This window comes from Spodoptera frugiperda, chromosome 27 (assembly GCF_023101765.2).
Source record: "Spodoptera frugiperda isolate SF20-4 chromosome 27, AGI-APGP_CSIRO_Sfru_2.0, whole genome shotgun sequence".
NCBI lineage: Eukaryota > Metazoa > Arthropoda > Insecta > Lepidoptera > Noctuidae > Spodoptera > Spodoptera frugiperda.
The window spans coordinates 6,779,593-6,801,639 of record NC_064238.1 but is presented as its reverse complement, the minus strand read 5'-3'; the positions used below and the strand labels follow the sequence as shown (position 1 = coordinate 6,801,639).

The 22,047-nt window shown below is 36.8% G+C and overlaps 2 protein-coding genes and 1 long non-coding RNA gene across 18 annotated transcripts; 2 read left to right on the top strand and 1 right to left on the bottom strand.

Moving 5' to 3' along the window:
• Window positions 1-223: 223 nt before the first annotated feature.
• Window positions 224-20,890, bottom strand: LOC118263808 (muscle LIM protein 1). 16 transcript variants are annotated; one of them, XM_050705403.1, is made up of 12 exons: window positions 20,694-20,890; window positions 8,245-8,378; window positions 7,251-7,416; window positions 6,120-6,243; window positions 5,525-5,621; window positions 5,251-5,335; window positions 3,598-3,894; window positions 3,376-3,508; window positions 3,095-3,282; window positions 2,772-2,925; window positions 1,366-1,444; window positions 224-1,081 (listed from the first exon to the last, which is right to left on the bottom strand). In XM_050705403.1, exons 2-12 carry the CDS (start codon window positions 8,357-8,359, stop codon window positions 1,026-1,028), a joined length of 1,494 nt encoding a protein of 497 aa, XP_050561360.1. In that variant the 5' UTR covers window positions 8,360-8,378; window positions 20,694-20,890; the 3' UTR covers window positions 224-1,025. The 16 variants fall into 16 exon arrangements, 15 of the variants coding, with proteins under 15 accessions (XP_050561360.1, XP_050561359.1, XP_050561363.1 ...); XM_050705402.1 differs by lacking the exons at window positions 5,525-5,621; window positions 20,694-20,890 and adding exons at window positions 5,785-5,881; window positions 8,977-9,142; XM_050705406.1 differs by lacking the exon at window positions 20,694-20,890 and adding an exon at window positions 8,977-9,142 and having other exon boundaries at window positions 224-1,074; window positions 1,360-1,444.
• LOC118263809 (selenoprotein F) lies at window positions 1,888-2,725 on the top strand. Its single transcript, XM_035575996.2, has one exon. It carries the CDS (start codon window positions 2,175-2,177, stop codon window positions 2,670-2,672), a length of 498 nt encoding a protein of 165 aa, XP_035431889.1. The 5' UTR covers window positions 1,888-2,174; the 3' UTR covers window positions 2,673-2,725.
• LOC126912597 (uncharacterized) lies at window positions 13,398-18,409 on the top strand. The gene is made up of 2 exons (XR_007707292.1): window positions 13,398-17,189; window positions 17,584-18,409. It is a non-coding gene; the product is annotated as an uncharacterized LOC126912597 (long non-coding RNA).
• Window positions 20,891-22,047: the final 1,157 nt, after the last annotated feature.

The following is a 22,047-nucleotide window of genomic DNA, read 5'->3' as shown; positions in this document are numbered from 1 at the left end:
CTAAGATTAACTTGGCTTTTGCAAGAGAATCTGCCTAATGTTTACCTCCGATAATTTTACATTGAATAATTGTTATTAAAATTTGATTGTTTGGAAATCTGTTGTTATGCAACTAATTTGAAATAATAAAATTAATATTATTATCTGATATTTTCAATGTCACCACCACCCATCCCCTACACGACGATATATAATATTTTGGATATGTAAAGAAAACACTTAATGTCGTATATTTATTTAATAAAATTATAACTTATACAAATTTTGTTTAATATTTTTAATAATTATGCAAAAAGCTGCTTTTTATTTATCTTTACATTATCCTCATAATATGTTCGTTAGATATATATAGCAAAAGCGTAATACACGTAGGTGGTTAGAATTTACCGTAACGCAACTTGTGCGCTCGTGTAAATTACAATATTATGTACAAAAATCTTTGGTGTATAAAAATATGTATAGAATAGACGCTTCAGATCTTATACACAAGATCTGGTCGGTCGAAACGATTACAATTATTTGCAATCTTATCCGCGTTTACAGGATAGTTTTTTGTCTTGCACATACCTTCATATCACAGTGTGATAAATATAAGGTACATGTAATCACAATGCCGTTAATATTTTTTTTTGTATTTTTTAATTTTTTTAACTTGCTGTAATACAAATTATTTATACCTCTTACATACCTACATTAAGTCTATTACCTTATGTACCTACTACAATATTTTATAACGAATATGTAAACTAAGGGCCCAGACACATTCATCACAATTTGTACATTATTATTATGAAAGGAATGTAACCTTTAATTTATACTTTCGTGACAAAATATTTGTGTTCTTTGGCCATTAACTTTATTACCATTTATTTTAGGTATTAGTCTCATTGAAAGTAAGTATCAACCATTATTAAAGCCAGTTTAATCAATGGTATGATAGTCTGTCAAGCTAGGTAGCAACATACATTAGATTAAATTCCTTTCATGCTACCATTATATCTAAATGGTTCCTATAAAGACCAGCTTCATAGTTCCATTATGCCATGGTCAATGTGCCTGCGCCCATACCGAAACCTACACCCTTAGTAACCTTTAATTTATACTTTCGTGACAAAATATTTGTGTTCTTTGGCCATTAACTTTATTACCATTTATTTTAGGTATTAGTCTCATTGAAAGTAAGTATCAACCATTATTAAAGCCAGTTTAATCAATGGTATGATAGTCTGTCAAGCTAGGTAGCAACATACATTAGATTAAATTCCTTTCATGCTACCATTATATCTAAATGGTTCCTATAAAGACCAGCTTCATAGTTCCATTATGCCATGGTCAATGTGCCTGCGCCCATACCGAAACCTACACCCTTAGGACCAAAGTTCCTGCCGTAACAACTTCGGCAGTAAATTTCTCCGTTGGGTCCGTCGTTTAGATTGGTTGAATCCTGAAACAAAAGAGGAAGAGTTAAATTTTTAAATCATAGGTAAGTACTTAACTCAATGGAGGAATTAAACGCTTGCCTAGAAAATGATTTTATAAAATAAAGAAAATGTTCCGTTTACGGCCACTTGCCTAATAAGGCTGTCATTAGATACGCGTGGTAGGTAGGTACGCTACAGTCTGTTGTTTGTTTGTTTATTCATTTGTTTATGCGATTATTTACTTAGCAATCTTCGTAATATATTTATGTAGGTAATTGGGAGTGCAGACTACGGAGGAGAACATTGGTTATTTATCATCCCGTAAAACACCACCCACGCTGCGATTAAAAGTTGATAAATCTTAAATTGTACATTTAGAACAATATTCATTTATTATTTAAATAAAAATACTATTCAAACTTCAAAGCGATGCGACGCGACAATCTGAAAATACTTTGATTCAGAATTTAAGAAAAGTAGCCGCGCGTTCCGTACCACACTCGGTAAAATATACCTGTTTCACTCTTACTCTATATATTTTAGTATAGTGAGATAGAGATGGAAGAAAACATGTGATTTTTTAATACTAACGTCAATACGTCAATGTCAGTCTAACACACGTCATTCTCATTCATTGAAATTGTTTGTGAAACTTGAATCAATCTCGTTGAGATAGATGTAAGATTCTAATTGGTTACATTATTGTTTTGTGGCAAAAAGAACTTTGAACAAAGTGGTAACAATACTTTAAAAATGTTTTCAGCGGCTATCTTTATGTGTTTTGCTACATTTTTTATACTTAGTAGTAATGCTGAATTCACAACCGAAGATTGTGCATCGCTTGGATTCATCAAAGCGAACCTACTATGTTCGTCCTGTGATCAACTGAAAGATTTTGGGTTAGAACAACTAATGGCTCATTGTAAGGAGTGCTGTCATCAAGATGAAACTGCACCAAAAGAGAAGAAGTATGCTCGTGCCATACTAGAAGTTTGTACATGCAAGTTCCCGGCGTATCCACAAATTCAAGCATTCGTAAAGAGCGACAGACCGGCTAAATTCCCTAATCTACAAATCAAGTATGTACGCGGTCTAGATCCAATCATCAAATTGTTGGATAAAGATGGAATTGTAAAGGACACTGTGGCTATAGAAAAGTGGAACACAGACTCGGTAGAAGAGTTCTTAAAGGCCCATCTTGAAAACGAAGAGGGTGATGAACATGATTATTTAAAAACAAATAAAATTTGATTAGAAAAGTTATAGGCTATAAGTTATACTTAATATATGCTTTTTTAATTCCATTTTTGTGGCATTTTTATTTCTTTTTAGCATAAAAGAAGTACTTACAAGAGATCTATGGCATTCCGCACATGAGAAGCACCGTTTGTGCCATGTGCCATTCTTGGAGTGCATTTGTTCAGCAGCATAGACTGGGAACCCACAACGAGGGCAGCCCTGGCCCTTGGCTGCTTTCTGGCCAGTGAAAGGAAGCTGCTCTGTGCTGTGGAAATTAAACATTTTCATTAATGATGTACTTTTTCAAGCAATCTCAATTTCAATATGGCTAGTCTAAATGTTAGGATATAAATTATAGAATACTAAATTAAAATATAATAAATCCCAATTTTAATCCTAAATTCATTCAAATTTTAGTAATAATGAATACTAACTATGTAATAGCGGGCTCAGAGTCACAGGAGACAAGAGTAGGGGCATGGCCATATCCAAATCCTCTAGGTCCAAAGAGCTTGGCGTAGCAGGCACGGCAGTGAATCTCCTTGTCTGGGCCGTCGCAAGCTAACATTGAATCCAGAGGTCGGTGGCACTCTGCACAGTTGAAACATTTCTTGTGCCACATCTGTAAAAAAATAAATGGTCTGGTCAGTGCTCTGTGCACAGCAAACATATTTAATTGCAGAAACAGTCAATGAGCGGCTGTGGTAAAACTTACCGTGCCCTTAGCGAGTTGTTGTTCAGCGGCGAAGACCATACCGCCGCAACGGGGGCAACCCTGGCCCTTAGGCGCCTTGATGGAAGTGGTATCAGGGTTGTAGAATGGACGGCTGGCGGAAATTTCATCCTCGCTGTAAGTAGATATTATATTTTTTATAAATACACAAGATTTTATTATATTATGAAGGAATAATTATCTTTTTCTGATACGATCACTTACGTTAAGCCGTCGGTCTGAAGGAAGCCGGAGCCACAGGCAAAACCGTAGCCGTGAGGGCCCCATTTCTTGCCGTAGCAAGTTTTGCAGTAAACGTCGGAATCAGGTCCGTCGCAAGCAATGATGGAGTCCAAAGTCTTGGTGCAGTCGCGGCACTTGAAGCACTTGCGATGCCATTCACGGCCCTTGGCCAGCACTTGTTCAGCTGCGAACACAACACCGCCGCATCGGGGGCAACCCTTGCCGGGCGGCGCTTTGATGGAAGCGGTATCGATTACCGTAGTCTTGGGTGCTTGGTCACTGCAAATGAAACGAAATGTCGTGTAATTCATAATAAATAGCAAAAAAATATTAGTACCTGAAGTGCAATTGTGGAAGTATTACATTACCTTCCAACATCTCAAGATGTTAATTATTATGGTAATGAAAATGGTGATGAGTTGTGTGAATCTAATCTGTTCCTAATACAACATAATTATTATTAGTCACTTTTCGATAAATAATAATAAATATAGCGGGGTTACCTACTACTAACATGGAATAAAATTAGGTAGCTACCTACCTTCATCGCTATTCACAATACATGATCGTTGATTTGAATTGTTTGTTTTTTTTATAATTGCCTGCCTCCGTTAAATATCTGCATCTACATTCTTACATAAATTTAAACTTGCAACAAATTATCTACATAATCAGATACCAACTTACGTTACTACTTGCAAAATAGGTATATCAATCAGATGACCTACAAGGTGGGATAATCATGTGAAATTAATTCATTGAAGTACGTAACCTCCTTATATTATTGGTATTTGGTATTCTTACGAACTACGGTAGTAAATTACGTTACTAATTAGCTGAAGTTGGAAACACTAAACCTGGTTTTGAAATATTGTAGGCAATCATAGTCGTAGTCAGAATATTTATGAAGATATTCATCAAGGTAGTTTGCCACAGATTACATGTTGTAAGCTCAAAGCGTGGCTAGTCTCGCCGATATTAAAATTAGTCCAATCGAGAGCGGAGAGCGCGTTCTATTTTCATATTGGCACGTTGCCATCTCTTGTTTGTATTATAAGCTGTTTTTATGAAAGTGACTATGCGATGGAAATAACCTAAACCTGTCATGTAACCTGAGAAGTATACGTAATGTTACCGAAGCTTCTGGCGAAAATAACTTGCGTAAAGTGAAACATGTGGTGTTAAGTAATGCGTATTAAACACGATCAGTTTATCAATATTTGGGATAAAAACTAATTTGCTAAAGCAGTCTATAAGCAAATTGGTATGTTAGGTGATTCGGTTAGTTATGAACACTTGGAATTCAGTCCTATAGACTGTCCTCTAGGATCCATTAGGGTCTTCGGGACTATCTTATATTATACCTTTGCCAGTCCATGTCCTTAATATCACACATAAGACCCAGGCTTGACATTCCCCCATGTCCTATACCTCTTGGACCAAATCTTTGTGCGTAGCATCCTACAGCAAAAGCAAATAAGCGTTATTATTGCATCTTTTGAGCACACAGCGATTCACTCGCAAATATTGTTCATGGTAGATTTTTTATTTTATTTTGTGTACAAATGTACATTTGTGTCAAAAGCTGTGCCCTCGCCAGATAAGTCACACGTCCGATCCACAAGCGGTTCTTACCCATTGGCGTAAGGGTCACTCTGCAAGACACCAGCTCCTTTTCCGTAACCATATCCCTTAGGACCAAACTTCTTGCCATAACATACTATAGAGAAAAACATTAAATTAAAACCACGAAAAGGGAAATGAACATGCGTTTCAGTTAATAGTTTTATGTAACCACTCATGATATTATTTAAATAGGTACTAGCGACTTGGTAACTGGTTGCTTTTAAGAGTACATAATTTTATAGAAATTAAAGATAAATTATGGGAAATGTGCAGTAAAACAAACCTTTGCAGTAAATATCTTTGTCTGGGCCCTCGCAACAGTTTGTAGAGTCCAGCCGTTTTAAGCAGTCTCCGCATTTGAAGCACTCCCTGTGCCACGCCTGGACATACAGTGAATAGTGAGGACACGTCAGGGCATGCAGGGACACGCTATTGTTGAGGAGCACTCGCGTTATTACAATGATACATGATGTTATGGCACATACATATCTGTGGGTGGGACATTTTATTGACACGTGACACAACAGTTCATCATTCAGATACCTCTACAGTAAATGTCACCATCTGGCCCATCACAATGCATCATTGAATCAAGGGTCCTGTTGCAATTTAAGCATTTGAAGCATCGCCTGTGATAGCCCTACGGCATAAAATTAAAAAACATTTTATTTTGCGACATTACCACAATAATGTTTGTAATTAAAAGTAAAGTTATAAAGGTGGGTTGCTTGTGGGTAGTTCTTTTTTTTAACTTTGATAAAGCATCTAAAAGCAATGCAAGCAATTGTTGAATTACATTGAAATAGGTGAAGATGACGTAGTTAGGTAGTGCACCATAGATGTTTTCAGTAATACACATGTAAAGCTGAGCATCTTACCCGGCCTCTGGCTAACATCTGCTCGGCAGCGTATACGTAGCCACCGCATCGTGGGCATCCTTCTCCAGGAGGCGCCTTGGCAATAACGCGTGGCTCGAGACAAGCTCCGTTAGTCCTTACGCCCCTGTATACATGCCATAAATCAATACATGTTTGACAATGTTCCGACCAAGCAACAGGTGACAGAAGAATAGTTAAAAGCCTCTCAGGCATCGGAAGAATCCGTTTGCCCCTACATTCTAGTATCGGCCACACGGCTTGCGGCTAAGCAGTAGGTAGATGCCGGCGGCGCACCTCCGCCGTAATGGGAGAAGGTAAGGGCTCCCGGCCGCCCGCTCCGCACCGGCCTCGCTATAGCACTACATATTATATCGACATAGAGGGCGCTTTCCTTATCCCATCACATGTAATCACTATCAGTTAAAGCTAAGACGGAAGCGTTAGCTGAGGGTTAGACAGAGTGTGAGTAGCAAGGAAAGTTATTTAACATAAGTTCGACTCGGTACATGCCATCTAGGTGCGTCTGGAGCGTTGCTAAGCCAAGGCTACATATTGGTTTCTCACCGTGGCTCCTTCGTGTTGGGGTACGCCCCGTTGGGGAGGAAGGGATCGATCAGGGCTGGAACGCGCTCGAGCCGGCGCGTGCCCTACTGCGGCAACGCGGGTGCGCGCGCGCCTCGAGCGCGCTCATAAATATTACTAACTCAGGGTTGGTAGTCGACTGTTTTTATTTATTTGTGTTTTTTATAAATAATAAATAATACCGATGAACAAATTAAATTAAGCGATAGCGAATAAATAATCCTAACTAGAGTAATTTAAAGTACAGTATATGGCGTGCGTTCGCGAGGCGTCGCTGGAGGGCCGAGATGTGTGTCGGCGACCCGCAAGTTCTGCTGGACGGCTGCTCGCTCAATTCCTGTTGCGACATAAACGGAGACTGGTCATGCACGTGTCAGGCGGCGCGTAATGTACAGCCAGCGCGCGCTTTCTACTGTATAGTATGAGTATATGTACACGCGGTTAATGTGGTTACGCACGGGCCCGGAGGCCGGCCGTCGTTGCGACCTTAGATAAGGAAAGGCCCTCAGTGGCGCGGGCGGCGGGAGAGCTATGTAGGATGGTACTTACGCATTCTCAGCCTTCAGGTGGTCACCAGTGTCCATGGACAGGCAACCAGCACCACCGCCGAAGCCGTAGCCTTTTGGTCCGAATTTACGTGCATGGCACACTTTGCAGTACAGTTCACCTTCGTGTTCTGAGCAGTTGGTGGAGTCCAGCAACTTCTGGCACAGGCCTGCACAATACAACAACTCAATATGACGTCTAGGTACTACAGACTACTAGCGTAACAGCCCTACACTTCTTTAACTCTAGGAATAACGAACAGTCTTGGTATGAGATATTTGGATGTTTTCCCATATTGTTGTCTATAAGGGGATTTTAGAAATAGAGGAACTACTGAAACATCGATTAGGTTTGACAAATGAATTCTCAGAAAACGAACCTTGCTAGTATAACCACAGATGTGTATAGAAAATTTACTTTCTCATAATAATTTAATGTCATATCTACGTCATACATAAACTTTATGACGTGGAACGTTGGAAATGAATTGAATTGGTATCCTTTCACTTTCTTTTCCAGATTTACAGCTTATAAGTGAGATAGCTGAGTAAATTTTAAGTAGAGCCTTGTTGGAAGCGAAATGTGGGTGAACAAATTAAAATGTTCTACCTGTCCCTTTAGGGCACAAAAGGACTGACGACGTTATGAAATTTTATGAATAGTGACAGGTTTGTTGTCATAACAGTTTAATTGAAATGTTTGTTCGATAAGTTCCGGTACATGATTATCTAGCTAGGTACTTATTTCATAAAGTAGTTTGTCGATAAAATTGTCTCATGCTAGCCACGTGGGCCATTGTTGATACTTAAACTAGTAGTGCTCACATTTAAATAAACAGTTGTAAGAATTACTAAAGAAAGCTAATAAATTACTTTATGTTCGCCTGAAATTTTTAGCTTCTATGTACCTAACTCCATTGATTACATTTGACCGCGACCTATTCCAACTAAAAATTTCGTAAGGTAAATCAGAAATAAAATAATATTGTACAACTTACCGCACTTGAAGCACATTTTGTGCCATTTGAGTCCTCCGGCGACTCTCTCCTCAGCTGCGTATACTGATTTGCCGCATTTTGGGCACTTAGGGTTATCTGCTGGTTTGAAAGGCATTGTGCTCGCTTAACTTATCCTGAAACAAAATATTTCTAGTTCAAACAACAATTCACATAGAGCACTGTGTCAGCAGGACCAGCTCGCTTGCAGGCGACTTGAACATAAGCTTCCGAACTGTCGCGTTATATATCCCGATTCACTTAAAGCACAGTTAATCCTTCCTTGGCCAAGTAGATCCACTTAACACATTAATATCGTAGCACATGTAGTTAACACGTTAGAACATAGTTTAGGTACGTTGTCAAATTTTATTCTAAATGCAACAGCCGTTGGCCGAAATCCAAGTCGCCTGCACCACTTCAATCTCATGTGAACTGACACTTTATTGCTCAACAAGCACGTATATCGGGCGATATCGCCGGGCGGGCTTCCTGCGAATGCAACGACCGCTCAGTTAAAAGAATGTAGCGAAATATGGAACGTTGGGCGGGCGGCGCGTAGGCCGATGCGCCTGCGCTCCTAATTTGGGGCGTTCAGGTAAAGTTACGTTGCTGGAGCGTGCCGATGCAACTCTAATTATAGTTCACATAGGGACTACTATGTTTCACTCGCGGTTAGGTTATATTATTATGCAATAAGAAAAGGTTAAATGCCACTTTCACTGGAATAAGGACCTGTTCGTCGAAGTCGCTGCGGGATGAAGCTCCCGGACGCGTATACAGTTCAGGGCGTAGATGCCGAGACTGCGGTGCGCGATGTTCGAATGATGCGCGAGGGCAGCGCGCGACCGTAGTCTATGCGCGAGTTGCACACGGCCCCAGTGGGGGGGCGGCCACCCGCCCTCGCCACCGCCTCGCTACACCCTCACCTGCCTCATGCACAACCCTCGCAGGATTTTTACTTTTACAGTTGACTTAATTGATTTATTCTAGACAATTATACATTATTTTCCTATTACTAATAGGAACATTAATAATGTTTATGAATACTTTCACACGAAAGAAAATAAACATGTGGGAAGGTACTTTAGGGACAAATCTCTTATTGGATTCGCTTTCATCGTCAATTCATGATACGTTTTTTTTTTGGTCAAAAGGCAAATTCATACAGGAATGTACTTTTCACCTATATACCTATTTAATTTATTCAAAAGAACTGAATTGAATTTTACTTAAATTGTTTATAATATTTCCTTATTACGTACTAAAAAAATTACGATTTTCGATCATGTGATAAATATTATTTAGGTGTAAAATTATACTACGAAATACATATCTAATATACTTATTTCCTTGTTATTAATAATACTTGTATCTACATAATACCTACGAAGTATTAAACTTCAGGATAGCACATTATTATACCATCCATTCATCGCCAGGTTTAACATTTTATGGAATAAAAAGGAAACCAATTCTCAAAGTACGGTTAGTAAGCTTTGTTTGGCATATAGGTAAACATTCTGGTTCGCTTCAGCCGTAACTGTTCTCATTGAGATTGCTCTGGAAAATTCTCGTCCATTTTACTTTAAGTCGATGTTTTGTTAGAAACATTGTATGCACAGTGAGTTGTGGTTCGCAAACCTTATATGGGAGATTTTCTATTCATTATTCAGACGCTCATACTTCGCCAATAAACATTAATTAATTAATCATTCATATTACTTTCATCATCGACAAAGAAAGTCTCACGTGTATGCTATTTACTCACTACAATGATGACAAAACACGATTGAAATTATGATTTTCACTTCTAACTGAATAGTCATAAAAGCTATTTTAATTTGAATCTTATGTTTCATAGCTCTAAAGTTACCTGTTTCCCTGTGATTCAGTTAGGTATTTTTATGTATTCTAAAATAAGTCTGAATGTGTACTGTGTTTGTGCTAAAACTACCTTTGTTATATTGTAAATGCTAGGAAAATTTTAATATCATGAGGTAAATATTGTTAGTAGACAATGAAACGTAAAATAAATAAATCCTTTGTAATTTTTTACCCACTGAAACAAAATTTTACGTTCTTAATATTACATAAAACTTTACATAGGTTTAACCCCAGCGTTTAAGAATTACGTAACGCAATTTTTGGAGATTTTTGACTACCCCTTCCCCACTTGTAATGCAACGTAACGTTTCAACGTATCAAAAATTTACGTAACAAAATACGCAGGTTCACATTTTCTTTATTTTTTATAAATTTTAGGTCCTACAATTGTTTTCGTCTTTCATTCTCCCATTTTAGCTTTTTTTAAATAATATTTTTAGTTTTAGTTACGTAACGTCTTGTAAGAGAGACCCCCTCTCCCCAAAATGCGTTACGTAATATTTGAACGCCCCCTGACTATGTATAAATAAATGGCTTTACGTATTTAAGACCCTTATGTGCCATTAAATATGACTTCCATGTTTTTGTTTGCAATTAATAATCTGTAATTATAGTATTAATAACGTGCTTTATGAACTTTATCCACCCACATGAAATGCAGGACTCGGTAGTATGTTACACTTCTATTAGTCTAGAATAATATTATTTGTGATTGCATGCTGAATGCGGATAAAATCGTAAATATATAAACTGTCCTCAGAGCCATGATTATACAGGAGTTATGGATTTGCGTGCATAAATAATTATCATAATAATTATAAGGGACAAATTGTATGATTAAATCTTCTCATCATAAACCTTCTACAACAGATTTTTTTATGATTAATACAGTCATGTATATACCTACAATATTCGTTAGGAACAGATATGGTATGCAGTTTGAGTAACGTTTGGCATAGGTAAATGTGTTGAGTTAGTAGTTGATTCATTGCATTTTGAAACAAAGTTATGACAGAGTGCCAACCGTTTGCCCCACAATAGATAACTTGATATTTTAAAACATTTAAGCCAAGCAATTCCAGTAAGGTTGACAAGAATGTTGGAATATGCACTTCATTACACACTATGCCTTCGTTAAATATGGCTAAAATGTACCTATATTGAATCGTTACTTGATACCTAATACCTGAGATCTCTACATAGGACCTAGACATAGATGTGAGAGCTTAGGTGCTATTTCATAAGTATGAGATCGTTTTTTAATAGTTAGGTAAACCTGATATTCATCAACATCACTGTAAGAGCATATCAATATTTATTACAACGACAATGTAGGCTGACCAACGTCATCCTCTATTTTCAAATTAGTCTTGTGTGCAAAACCAGACAGTGCTGAAAATGTGCATTTTTTATGAGAATGCTCTGCGAACGAGTGATGGGATTAATATGTCGAGACAATTAATTTAGACAAACGATATCCCCTAGTTACTAGGGCCTAGTACATAACCTTCGAACTTGTTCACATTCTCGATGCGATACTGTTATATAACCTTTTATATTATGTAATCAAAATAGAGACATATAATGTTATATTTATCGATATTTTTATGTACAACACTCAAGAGGAAATATTACATATTAACAGCATAAGGTACATTGGTACTGAAATTCAGGTAACTATCTAGCATGTATCTGATTAGATTATTAAGAGTGTGTTGGTATCTATCATTCATTGTGATTGTTCTACACAATGTAGGCACTTTGGAATTTTAAGATGTTACACTCTGTCAACGTATGATAATAAGTAGGTACTATTGTCGTAAATACCCGGAACCTTTCAGGTAAATAATATTTCTCTGTCACCTAGCGAGCTGATCCAGCGCTCGGGCTGGCAACCACTGGACCCACGCAGCAATAAATATGCCTATAGTCGGAAATACCTAGTGCTATGTCAATGATATATGAACTCGTAGAAACATTCCGAATCGGGCATCATTGGACACAAATATAATAATGTGAATCATGTTTTGGCAAGCAACATCTGTCCATAACAACGTCGGCAATGAGCAAGGGCCGCGCAAACGTACAAAGTGATAATATTGAAGTGTAAACAGATGGGCCGAGCATCGAGTGAGGCTCGCAGTGCGCACCCCTCACCGCGCACTCGTAGCGACAGAAATAACAACAAATATACCTACTGTTTATTATGTTTACAATTAGTCCAGTACCGTGTCACATTGTGGCATAATACTCTCCTTGCCAACTTGCACTCGCACCTGCCCATCTATTAATATTTTTACATAAAAATAACTTTGCTCAAAATTAAACCTCTGAGCAATGATTTAATTGTCATGTGTAATGATTAATGTGTATTGTTTATAGATCGTGACGTCATCCGGGGATATCTGTCGATCATTGCAGTCAGTGTGAGTCCATTGACGTATTTGGAGTTGTTTCAACATTAACATCTCAATATGAACATAAACAAAGATGATCATTTTCTAATGTTTGTGATGAATAACAATATGTGTAATGCTTTATTTTAACCCACAAATGCACATGTTTAATCGCTTTTAAAACATCCTCCACGCATCTTTACCAATCACAATGATAATGTTTCCTTAAATATTCTAAATTAATGTAACGTAACATATGTATCCTTTATTCCCTAAAAACTAGTTATACAGCTAAATTACAATTATTTTGTACTCGAAAACCATCGAAGAAGTTTACCTGTTCATATCATGCCTCGAAAGCAAAAGCAAAAAAGGAAACATCTAGTCGAGGAAATATGTTTACCTATTCATATCATGCCTAAACTGCAGTACTTCACCTGCGTTCGGGCTATTGAAGCAAAAGCAAAAAAGGAAACATCTAGTCTATTATATTGTCTACATAACAATGAAACGATTCGGTTAACGGAAACTAGGTAAATAATCTAGGATGAATACTGCAAAACAATCAATGAAAATACACTTTGTTTTTAAAAAGGGAACCGCCTTCAGTTGTTAAAGTGTGAACATTATTTTTTTATGTCGGGTAATATACCATACACTTTTTCCTAAGTCTGAAAAATACTATGCTTAAAACCGTGTCAAAATCGGTTAAGCCAAACACGAGATAATCGTGTATAAACTTACAAAACATACAGGTCCAACTGAGAACCTTATGTCGGTTAAAAAGGAATTTTAAATATTTGGCTTTCATTAATTTATTCCATTTATCCTTTTTATAAAAGTACTATAAACATTGACTAAAAGACGATTTGTTTATTTTCTTATAATCTCAATGCAGGTACTCTAAGGTGAAGCGTTCATGGTCTTGTCCTTATTTATACGGCTTGGGGGTCAGTGCATTGCTAGCGACCATATGTTGGGCCTGATGACGTAATAGACCTTCCGTGGTTGTGATAACGAGAACGAACAGAAGGTCCAATGTATACTGACATACAGCTGCTTAGTGCTCAGCTGTGAAAAGTCAAATCTGGTTACGAAGTAAATGCATACTAAGAATAGAGACCCTCTTGATTATTAAATGAATAGAGAAACATATTTTTCTCTTCACGAGAATAAAATTAGTTTTTTAAAGTGCCATCTCTTTTCTTGACGCAGGTAACGAGTTATATAATATTTCAAACGTAAGTCTGAGAACATCGCTATTTTTGCACAGAATTTTATCACGAGCGACATAAATTTTATGGCCGTGAAATGGTCTCCGAAAAATGTCTTACGTGAAAATTGTACGTTGGCACGTATTCAAACCTGTCCATATCTCGATCGCACCCCCTTTGTGACTCGTCACGGTGTATCGACTGAGTTAAACACCTGTCACACGTAATTACCTCGTAATATTTACACTGACAGATCTTAATTGTTTCGCGAATACCTGGACTGAGGTAATGGAAACGCAAGTAAGTTAAACGCAAGTGCGAATTAGTCTAAGGTAGGTATACTATCTCATAATCCAATAACTTCTTCGAAATAATCCTAAACTTTTCCTTTTGATCATAAACTGTAAAGATTTTGGCACAAACATCATTCTTGTATCACCGCGTCGATGAGTAATGTTACTGTTCAATACAATTTTATGTAATCGAAAAGTTTTATAAGTAGGAATGTAATGAATCCGGGATTGTATAACGTTCAGGTGTTTATGAGTCAATCGGCGGGGGCAGGTGTGGTGGCTCTCCATGGAGCGTGTGGGCCGACGCTAAAATAAAATGGAAGCAGCGAGCCCCTTGCGAGTGTTACTCACGCCACAGAAGTCGTCGCTGTGTGAGCATTACTCATGCTGCTGCCGTGGGCAGCCGCACTCCCACGCCATATCAAAATTTCGTAGGTACGAACAGTTTTAGACGTTACTTCTACTGAAACACAATCTTAACAATCAGTCTGGCTGTGCGCGAGAGATCGCGTTCAAACATCAGTTACCGATACGTTCTGTACTTATTTATTTTGCACATTCCTCATTAATGGGAGTATTAATTAATTCAAGAATTAAAAATAGCACAATGGCAGTACATTAGCTTAAAGTCACCTGAAAGTTCTGGTTACTATGTAAAATTGTAAACAAACAGAAACTGACAAAGTTATTTATAATGAACAAGTAAAAACAATGAAACGTCTGTAAATAAATTGAAATGTCAATAAATTGCGCAGAGAAAGTAAACAACGCATTAGTTTCAGTCAAGTAAGTGTGTTCGCATTCATTCGGTGTTTGTGTTTGTTTATTTTTCTGTTGCACACAGCATCTTATCGGTTGGTATCTTATCACATCATTGATTCGTTTTAGACCAATGTATTTGCGTTTAGGTAACTATTTTAGAAATTCGCCAACTATAACATTATTTGCTTATACATATATCGCCAGTAGTTGCCGCGTACTAATTTTAAGAGCATTCACAGACAGATTGGTAGCGTGGTTTGAAAATAGCTTCAAAGAAAGCTATTTGATCACAGCTCCGAGATAGTGCACAATTTGTGCAACATTTCTTTGGGTTACGACATCTGATAGCTGTTGATGGACGTCAGTTCATGGACCTGCGACACGTGGTAGCGTAGAGCATTTGGAAATAGGCACTTATCTTAAATAATCATCTTTAAATTCCTCGCATTGTTTCGCTGGAGACGACAAAAGATTTTGTTTATTATATAACTTTCGTGAGACATACTAAATTAATTATTATGTAACTGTTTCACGAGGAACTCAACTAGTTTCAGGCCATACTAGAGGCTCATATTCATGGGCAGCATTCCGCGACACACGACAGCACAAAAGTTACGTAAGTCGATAGTATAATAATTAAATATTTTTTGTTTAACAACATCAATACTGGTCCCATGAAAACTCCGCTTTTATCTAATAAAAATAACAATGTCTAACCTCTGAAGAATAATCTTTGTTCTTTTCTATTACTTCCTCATTTTTGTAATAGAATAGAGAAATGAGGTCAAGTATGTTGGTTGTGTTGTGATCAAACTATTCTTCATTGAAGTCGGAGAGATGCATGGCTTGATACATTAACAAAAATACGTTTTTCTTATATTGCCTCAGTTTCATTATTTATTATCATCCAGTGTGTATACAATGTACGTGTTATTTTAAATAATTTGCACTACTTTCTCTTTCAATGTTGAAACAGTAATTTATTATGCGTGGACGCATTAATTTCTTTCAGCGTACCTACTAGAATAATAACCTACTTGGCAGATGCAGTGTTACAAACGAAAAAGCATTACAGCATACACTATTTTCAAGATCAAACATTGAATTCATTAAATTTATAAAAAGTTTTTATGTTCTACCCACCCGCATCCATAGAATAAGACTATCGTATGTGTAAGTAGTTGGCACAAGAACATGTCGCGCGAGGTTTTAAATTTGTTTTTTTTTTGCAAACTCCACTTTTTATGATAAGACGTCTTATTTATTTATACGTAGTGCTATCTTTTCTAATACCTCAAGGTGAAACTGTCAATTTATTAAAAAAATAGATACACTGAGGATGAAATAGAGGTCACTTCTTAATTTAATATCACTTGTGTGGGAGAGTCATGCTTCGGTACAAACGGGGCGGCTACGGCTCGACCGGAGTGAAACCACGGCATCACAGAAAACCGACGTTAAACAACGCTTGCGTTGTGTTTTGCTGAGTGAATGAGGTTACCAGAGGCCCAATACCCACTTCCCAATCTTCCCAATCCCTGATTCCCCAACAACCCTTGAATTCCTAACCCCTAAAAGGCCAGCAACGCACTAGTATCGCCTTTGGTGTTTCGATTGTCCATGGACGGCGGCGATTGCTCATCATCAGGTGATCCGTCTGCATGATTACCGGCTTATACCATTAACAAAAATATTAAAACTAAAAAAATACGTGTTCAACTTTCCTCATCAAATTCATTACGTTATAATATGTTAATTAATTAAGGAATTTCTTTATGAAAATGCTCAATGAATGCCATTCATGCGTATCATTGTTGAGTACTGCAAACTCTTCTATGCATTATGTGTTTGTAAACACATAATTTCATACAGTAAACTAACATAAGCCCGCCTCAATATTTCCCTTTGTGTGGCGACGTTGCTACGCGCCATCGCCATCGCCAGTGAAATTTACAACTAATAAAACAGCTATTTTTGTTCACTCATCTACTGGAATAGATCGTCTAACTATATGCTTTTCCTGGCTGTTGCAACATAACATCATCGCAATAATTTATTTCAAATGTGCATTACGTATTACTTCAAATTGTTTGTTTATGCGTTTAATTAACACGGTGAGATGAAAATTACCTTAGTTTATTTAGCGGGAATCTGTAATCTAATAGGGGAACATTAACCGACTTTCGCTATCGTCGCGCGTCGTTTAGAATGTGAGTAGGAAAAGAAAATAAAAAGTATGTTTCCTGCATCGTCTGAAAAGATCGGCGTGGACGCACCGTGCTCGTGCTTGCCGACCGACTCTATTTCTGTCGACAGAATGTGCGGGCGGCGGCCCGCTACTGGAGTCCGATCGTTTCTCAGAAAATCCAGATTATAGAACACATCGCGGTAATTTGGTAAGGGCAAACGCTTGTATAATTTAACAGAAATGTATACTGAATCTTTTATTTCCAAAATAACTATCATGTATAATTTATTCCACGTCAAACTATGCCTAATTCCTTATAGGTAAGCAAGTATCTACATAAGTGTAAATTCTTTGGACTGACCCTAAAATCTAAATATTCCAGTGTTAGTACATCTGTGTTGCATGGTTGAAATGAATTCGCAGCGGCTCACTAAATCAGGATTAGGAATGTTATCCAACTTGTTATTCTCCCGTTTTGGTCGACCAGTCTATTTCAGTCGAAGTAGACCGCGCAATAAAATGAAATGGTTCTCAATCCACCCGGAATTTTCCGATGTTGTAATCATGACATAATATTAGAAATGTATAGATTTATTCCACAGAGCCGTCATGGAAATTTCTGAGGTTCATCGAAGACCAGACGGGTTCGTTGACAGCACCTGGATGACGCAGCTGGATGCCTGCCGAGTGCGTCATCTCCAAAATCTGACTTAACCATTAGACGAATAGCAAAACTATTTGCGTTGGAAACCGAGCCAACAATAAGTTACCTACTCGCACTGATGATTTCATTGTGGCCGACAGGTAGAGTGCATAAGACTTGCATTAACCACTTCTATTTCCCTATCTTACATATATTTATGAGTAATTTTAATAATAATGCACTTAACAACATGCTTACAACAGAATGCAGCAATATTTGGTTAACAACTAAGAACACGATGTATACATAGAACTAAGAAGTTTATGATCACAAAAATAAATCTGGTTGGTTAATATTATCTGTGTACCCAGATGCCATAATATGAAATAAAAAATATATGCGATATTTTTCATCGATATATTTCGGGCTTTGTTCAGTATTTTTTAACAAAATCAGCCAGTGCTCGTTTGCCTATTTAGTAAAATCAAAATTAATGGATGCCTGACTTATAAAAAATACTTCGATATTTTATCTAATTTTATTATAATGATTCCAACTAAAAAATAAATTGAATTTTTAAGATACCATAAAAAATAACGTTCTGGTTGCTTCAAATATCATTTCTGGATGTAGATGCCATAAAGAAAAAACAACGGTTTTTTTCTTTAGTAAGTTTTGGGCTTTTAATGGGATTTTTTGACATTTCCAGCCAGCGTTCTTCTATTTAATGACAACGGTAAGTCACCACGGAGTTTTCATGACATGGAAATAATAAATAAATGTAATACGTTGTTTTATTTACCTACCTATCCATAAACAAAAAATGTTTTATAATTTGTATTAATTTATTGATTTGATTGTTTAGTGTACTTCATTTTTTTATTAATTAATGCATTTTACTCCCTAAAAATTTATGTAAAGGTTGCACTTAGCCTATGTTGACATGGCAAGTGGTAGGCGCGTGTTTTATTTACGCGCTTACAATTACATGCATTTTATTTAGGCATAGATACCCATGTTAATGCGCGTCGTCGTTCAAAAAGCACCTGATTAAAATGCATGTTTAACGCCTGCGATGTGAACATATCTACATAGACTTACTTATACATAGTGGTGTTATAATAAACTATTTTTGTAATTGTAAGAAAATATAGCCTCCTAAAGTAAGTACGATTAGAATTCTGGAAAGTGGCCGTGATCTACATCATTGCTAAGTTTAATTGGAAACTATATGTGTACATACTCATAAACAAATTAGAAGGAGATTTCAAGGTGAACTGTAATTCCGAAAACAAGACGAATGGTGGTAATACTCGTATCTAGATCATTATTCCGTGTAAGTAGGTATGCGTACCGACAGCATAAACATCTTACTCAACAGTTTCCCGAAATACTCTTTAACGAACCACATAAATGTTTACTGTATCGAAGCCGAAATTAAAATAATGAAAACAAAAGGAACGCTCAAAGACGGTAACTGTTCCTAAGTTTACCAGTAACTTCTGCGTATACTGGTTTTTACCGATTACATCGTTTGCGAAGTTATTTGAAGTGCGGGTGCGGATGCGCATTTTCATATATATTTCCATAGATATTTTCTGTTTGAAAGTGTGATAGAAGTAGGTTTTAAAGATCCTTAGCAGATGGTAAAAAGGTAAATATTTTGTAGTTTGCTAACAATTTCACATCCTACGAAAATTGGGTTCATAAAGTAGTGATAATCCTTACCCTACGAAAGAGGCTACAGATATCGTATACTTATACGAATTTATCATAGTAAAATTCATGGAATTTTGGATACCTAGTTAGGTCCGGCCTATCTGGGAAACTTTAGAGAGGGCGTAAGTATAGGACTAGAAGTCTTGTGTCTGATAAGATGATGATTTTCACGCATTTCAAATGCGTGAAAATTCTGTCTGTTAAATTATATAAAATTCTGTTGTAACGAAATCTACCAACAGATGAATTTCGAGACAGGTAATTAGAAGTAATATATAGGAAAAGTAAGTACGTAAACCAGTTCATAAATCACCAGTTACAGAGGTTTTGGTATTGTAAATGTGATTTATTCATGCTGAAAACAAATGAGTAATGACTGACTACAAGGAAAATTACAGGAAAAGTTAACAATAATATTCTTCGTAGAGACTAAATATAAATATATAGAATAAGGCGTTCTAAGAAATTGAAATTACTATGCTTCTAAAATAATTCAATAAATTGTAGTAGGTAAGTATGTGTAAGTACTACAAGGAGAGTACACAGCAGTTGCTATGTTAGAAGTCCTATATATGTTAAGAATGATGAGCCTAGCTATTGCTCTATACCGGGCACAACCTCTATGTTTTTATCGTGAATTCCATGAATCAGAAAATTCAACCAGGTATATTTTGATTTGATTTTGAAGAGGGAAAATCATCCATTGATTTCTCTCGCCTTCAGTGAGGAGAGAGGGAGCGTCAGACGCTTAGTTTCTAAAAACCATCCCGATCCTACCCCTGCTCTTCAAACCAGTTTATAACTATATTCGATATCTCTAGGCTGGCTCAAAAGTGGCGCATGCAATTACTCTATCAACGAAGTATTTTTTAGATTATAATACCTATATGTATCAGATCGAATGTCTCGTAGACGTCGTAGTTATAAAAAACTTGGCATAATAAAGTGGTATGGTAGCGCAAGAACTTTTGCTTTAACATATAAATACCATTTGAGCAGTTTCCCTTTGTCTAAACGTTGTGAGGTCCTAGCATTTGTTACGTTTGATGAGAAAGAAAATATACAACGTCATTAGACAAAATAAATCACAAAGGATTCGATTTATTATACTTACTTATTGTTGCATTCATAAGTTAATAAGATATAGAAAAGACAAAATATGAAGAAGGATAAGAAAAATTACAGCCTTTCAATAATCTCATTTATTAGTAGCAATAATCCATAGAAATTTGCAAACATAGAATTATCGACTACAGTTACATATTATTCAGAAATTATTATTTGATACCGAAACGAATCAGAAATAGGTTTCCTAAACACGTAACAATCTAATTAAAACATTCTACTCACCATATACTTCTCAGTCTTTCCGTTCCTTGTGGCTCTATCTGTGTTGAATTGGTGTCAACTAGAGGAAAAGCCAGCGCCATATACGCTGACAACTCCCTCTAGCTTACGTGAACAAAACTAACAAAGCTGGACGCACATTCGCGCCATCTGTTGCCGGAGTCGCGGACAGCGGTGCGGAAGGCTCCGCTGCCGCCGCCCGACTGAGCCTTCCGTTACCGCTACGCCAACATCAGCCATAGCTATTTTCAGATTTCAATGATACGGCCTCATTATTCGTTACGCCGCTGGTTGGTCGTTATTTTCGTTAGTCGTTACGTTCGCAAGTTTTGCACACGGCCGCCAGACGCCGCCGCGGCGCCGTTATTCGTTACAAATATTAGGTGAACTATTTTTATCTTAGCGGCGTTTAACGCGCTTTTCGTTAGTGTAACGTCGTAGCATGTCTATATATGGTTATGTCGTAAATATGGAGTACTCGTATGTTCTGATTTAAAATATTATAACAAGATTTCGTATCAAATCAAAATTAATTGAATGATGTGAAAGGATGTGTGTTAGGTACCTAGGTACTTACATTTCGCTCGTCCATGATATTATTTACTCTCACAATTATACCTAACGACACTCTCCACTTCATTTTTATTTCCACTTTAAATCAAAATTAACCACGAAATAGAAAAAAAATATGTATTCCGTGAAATTAACTATCCGCAAGTGATCACAAACGTCTAATCGCCGAGAATATAACATTAAACAACGAATTTAATTTGGCCGTCACGGCATGGCCGACAATATCGAGGTCAATGACACATTGACAACTATAATTGATACCCTTCAATTAAATGCGTAACAACACAACATACCTAACTTTGTATGATTTTAAAACTATCTGATAAACTGCGAATATACTAGCAATAAATGATAAATGACCATTAACTAACTAATTATTCATTTGACATGACAAGACTTTTTGATAATAAGAATATACAATCTTAAATCGCTACATGCTGTAAAAAATGAACACAATAAAAGTTTCCCACAAAGTATCACGTATGTAGTATACGGGAGTGAAAACAGATGGCAGCACTAGGCGCAATGTAATGTAGCAATCTGAGGTTCCCAAAATGTTTGATGGTGTCTAATGACTTAAACTTTATAAAATATTTAATTGTGATTAAATATCGAGATTGTTTGATCGTAATTTTAAAGTAAGTTTATTAAATAAATATAGAATAATATTCTAATAATTTGAAGCCTTTTATTAGCTGTTGGGTTGGTAGAAGCATGTAGTAGAAGTTCGTAGCATATGTGAATACTGCGATTGGGAAGTTTCCTTCGATGACAATTAATAACA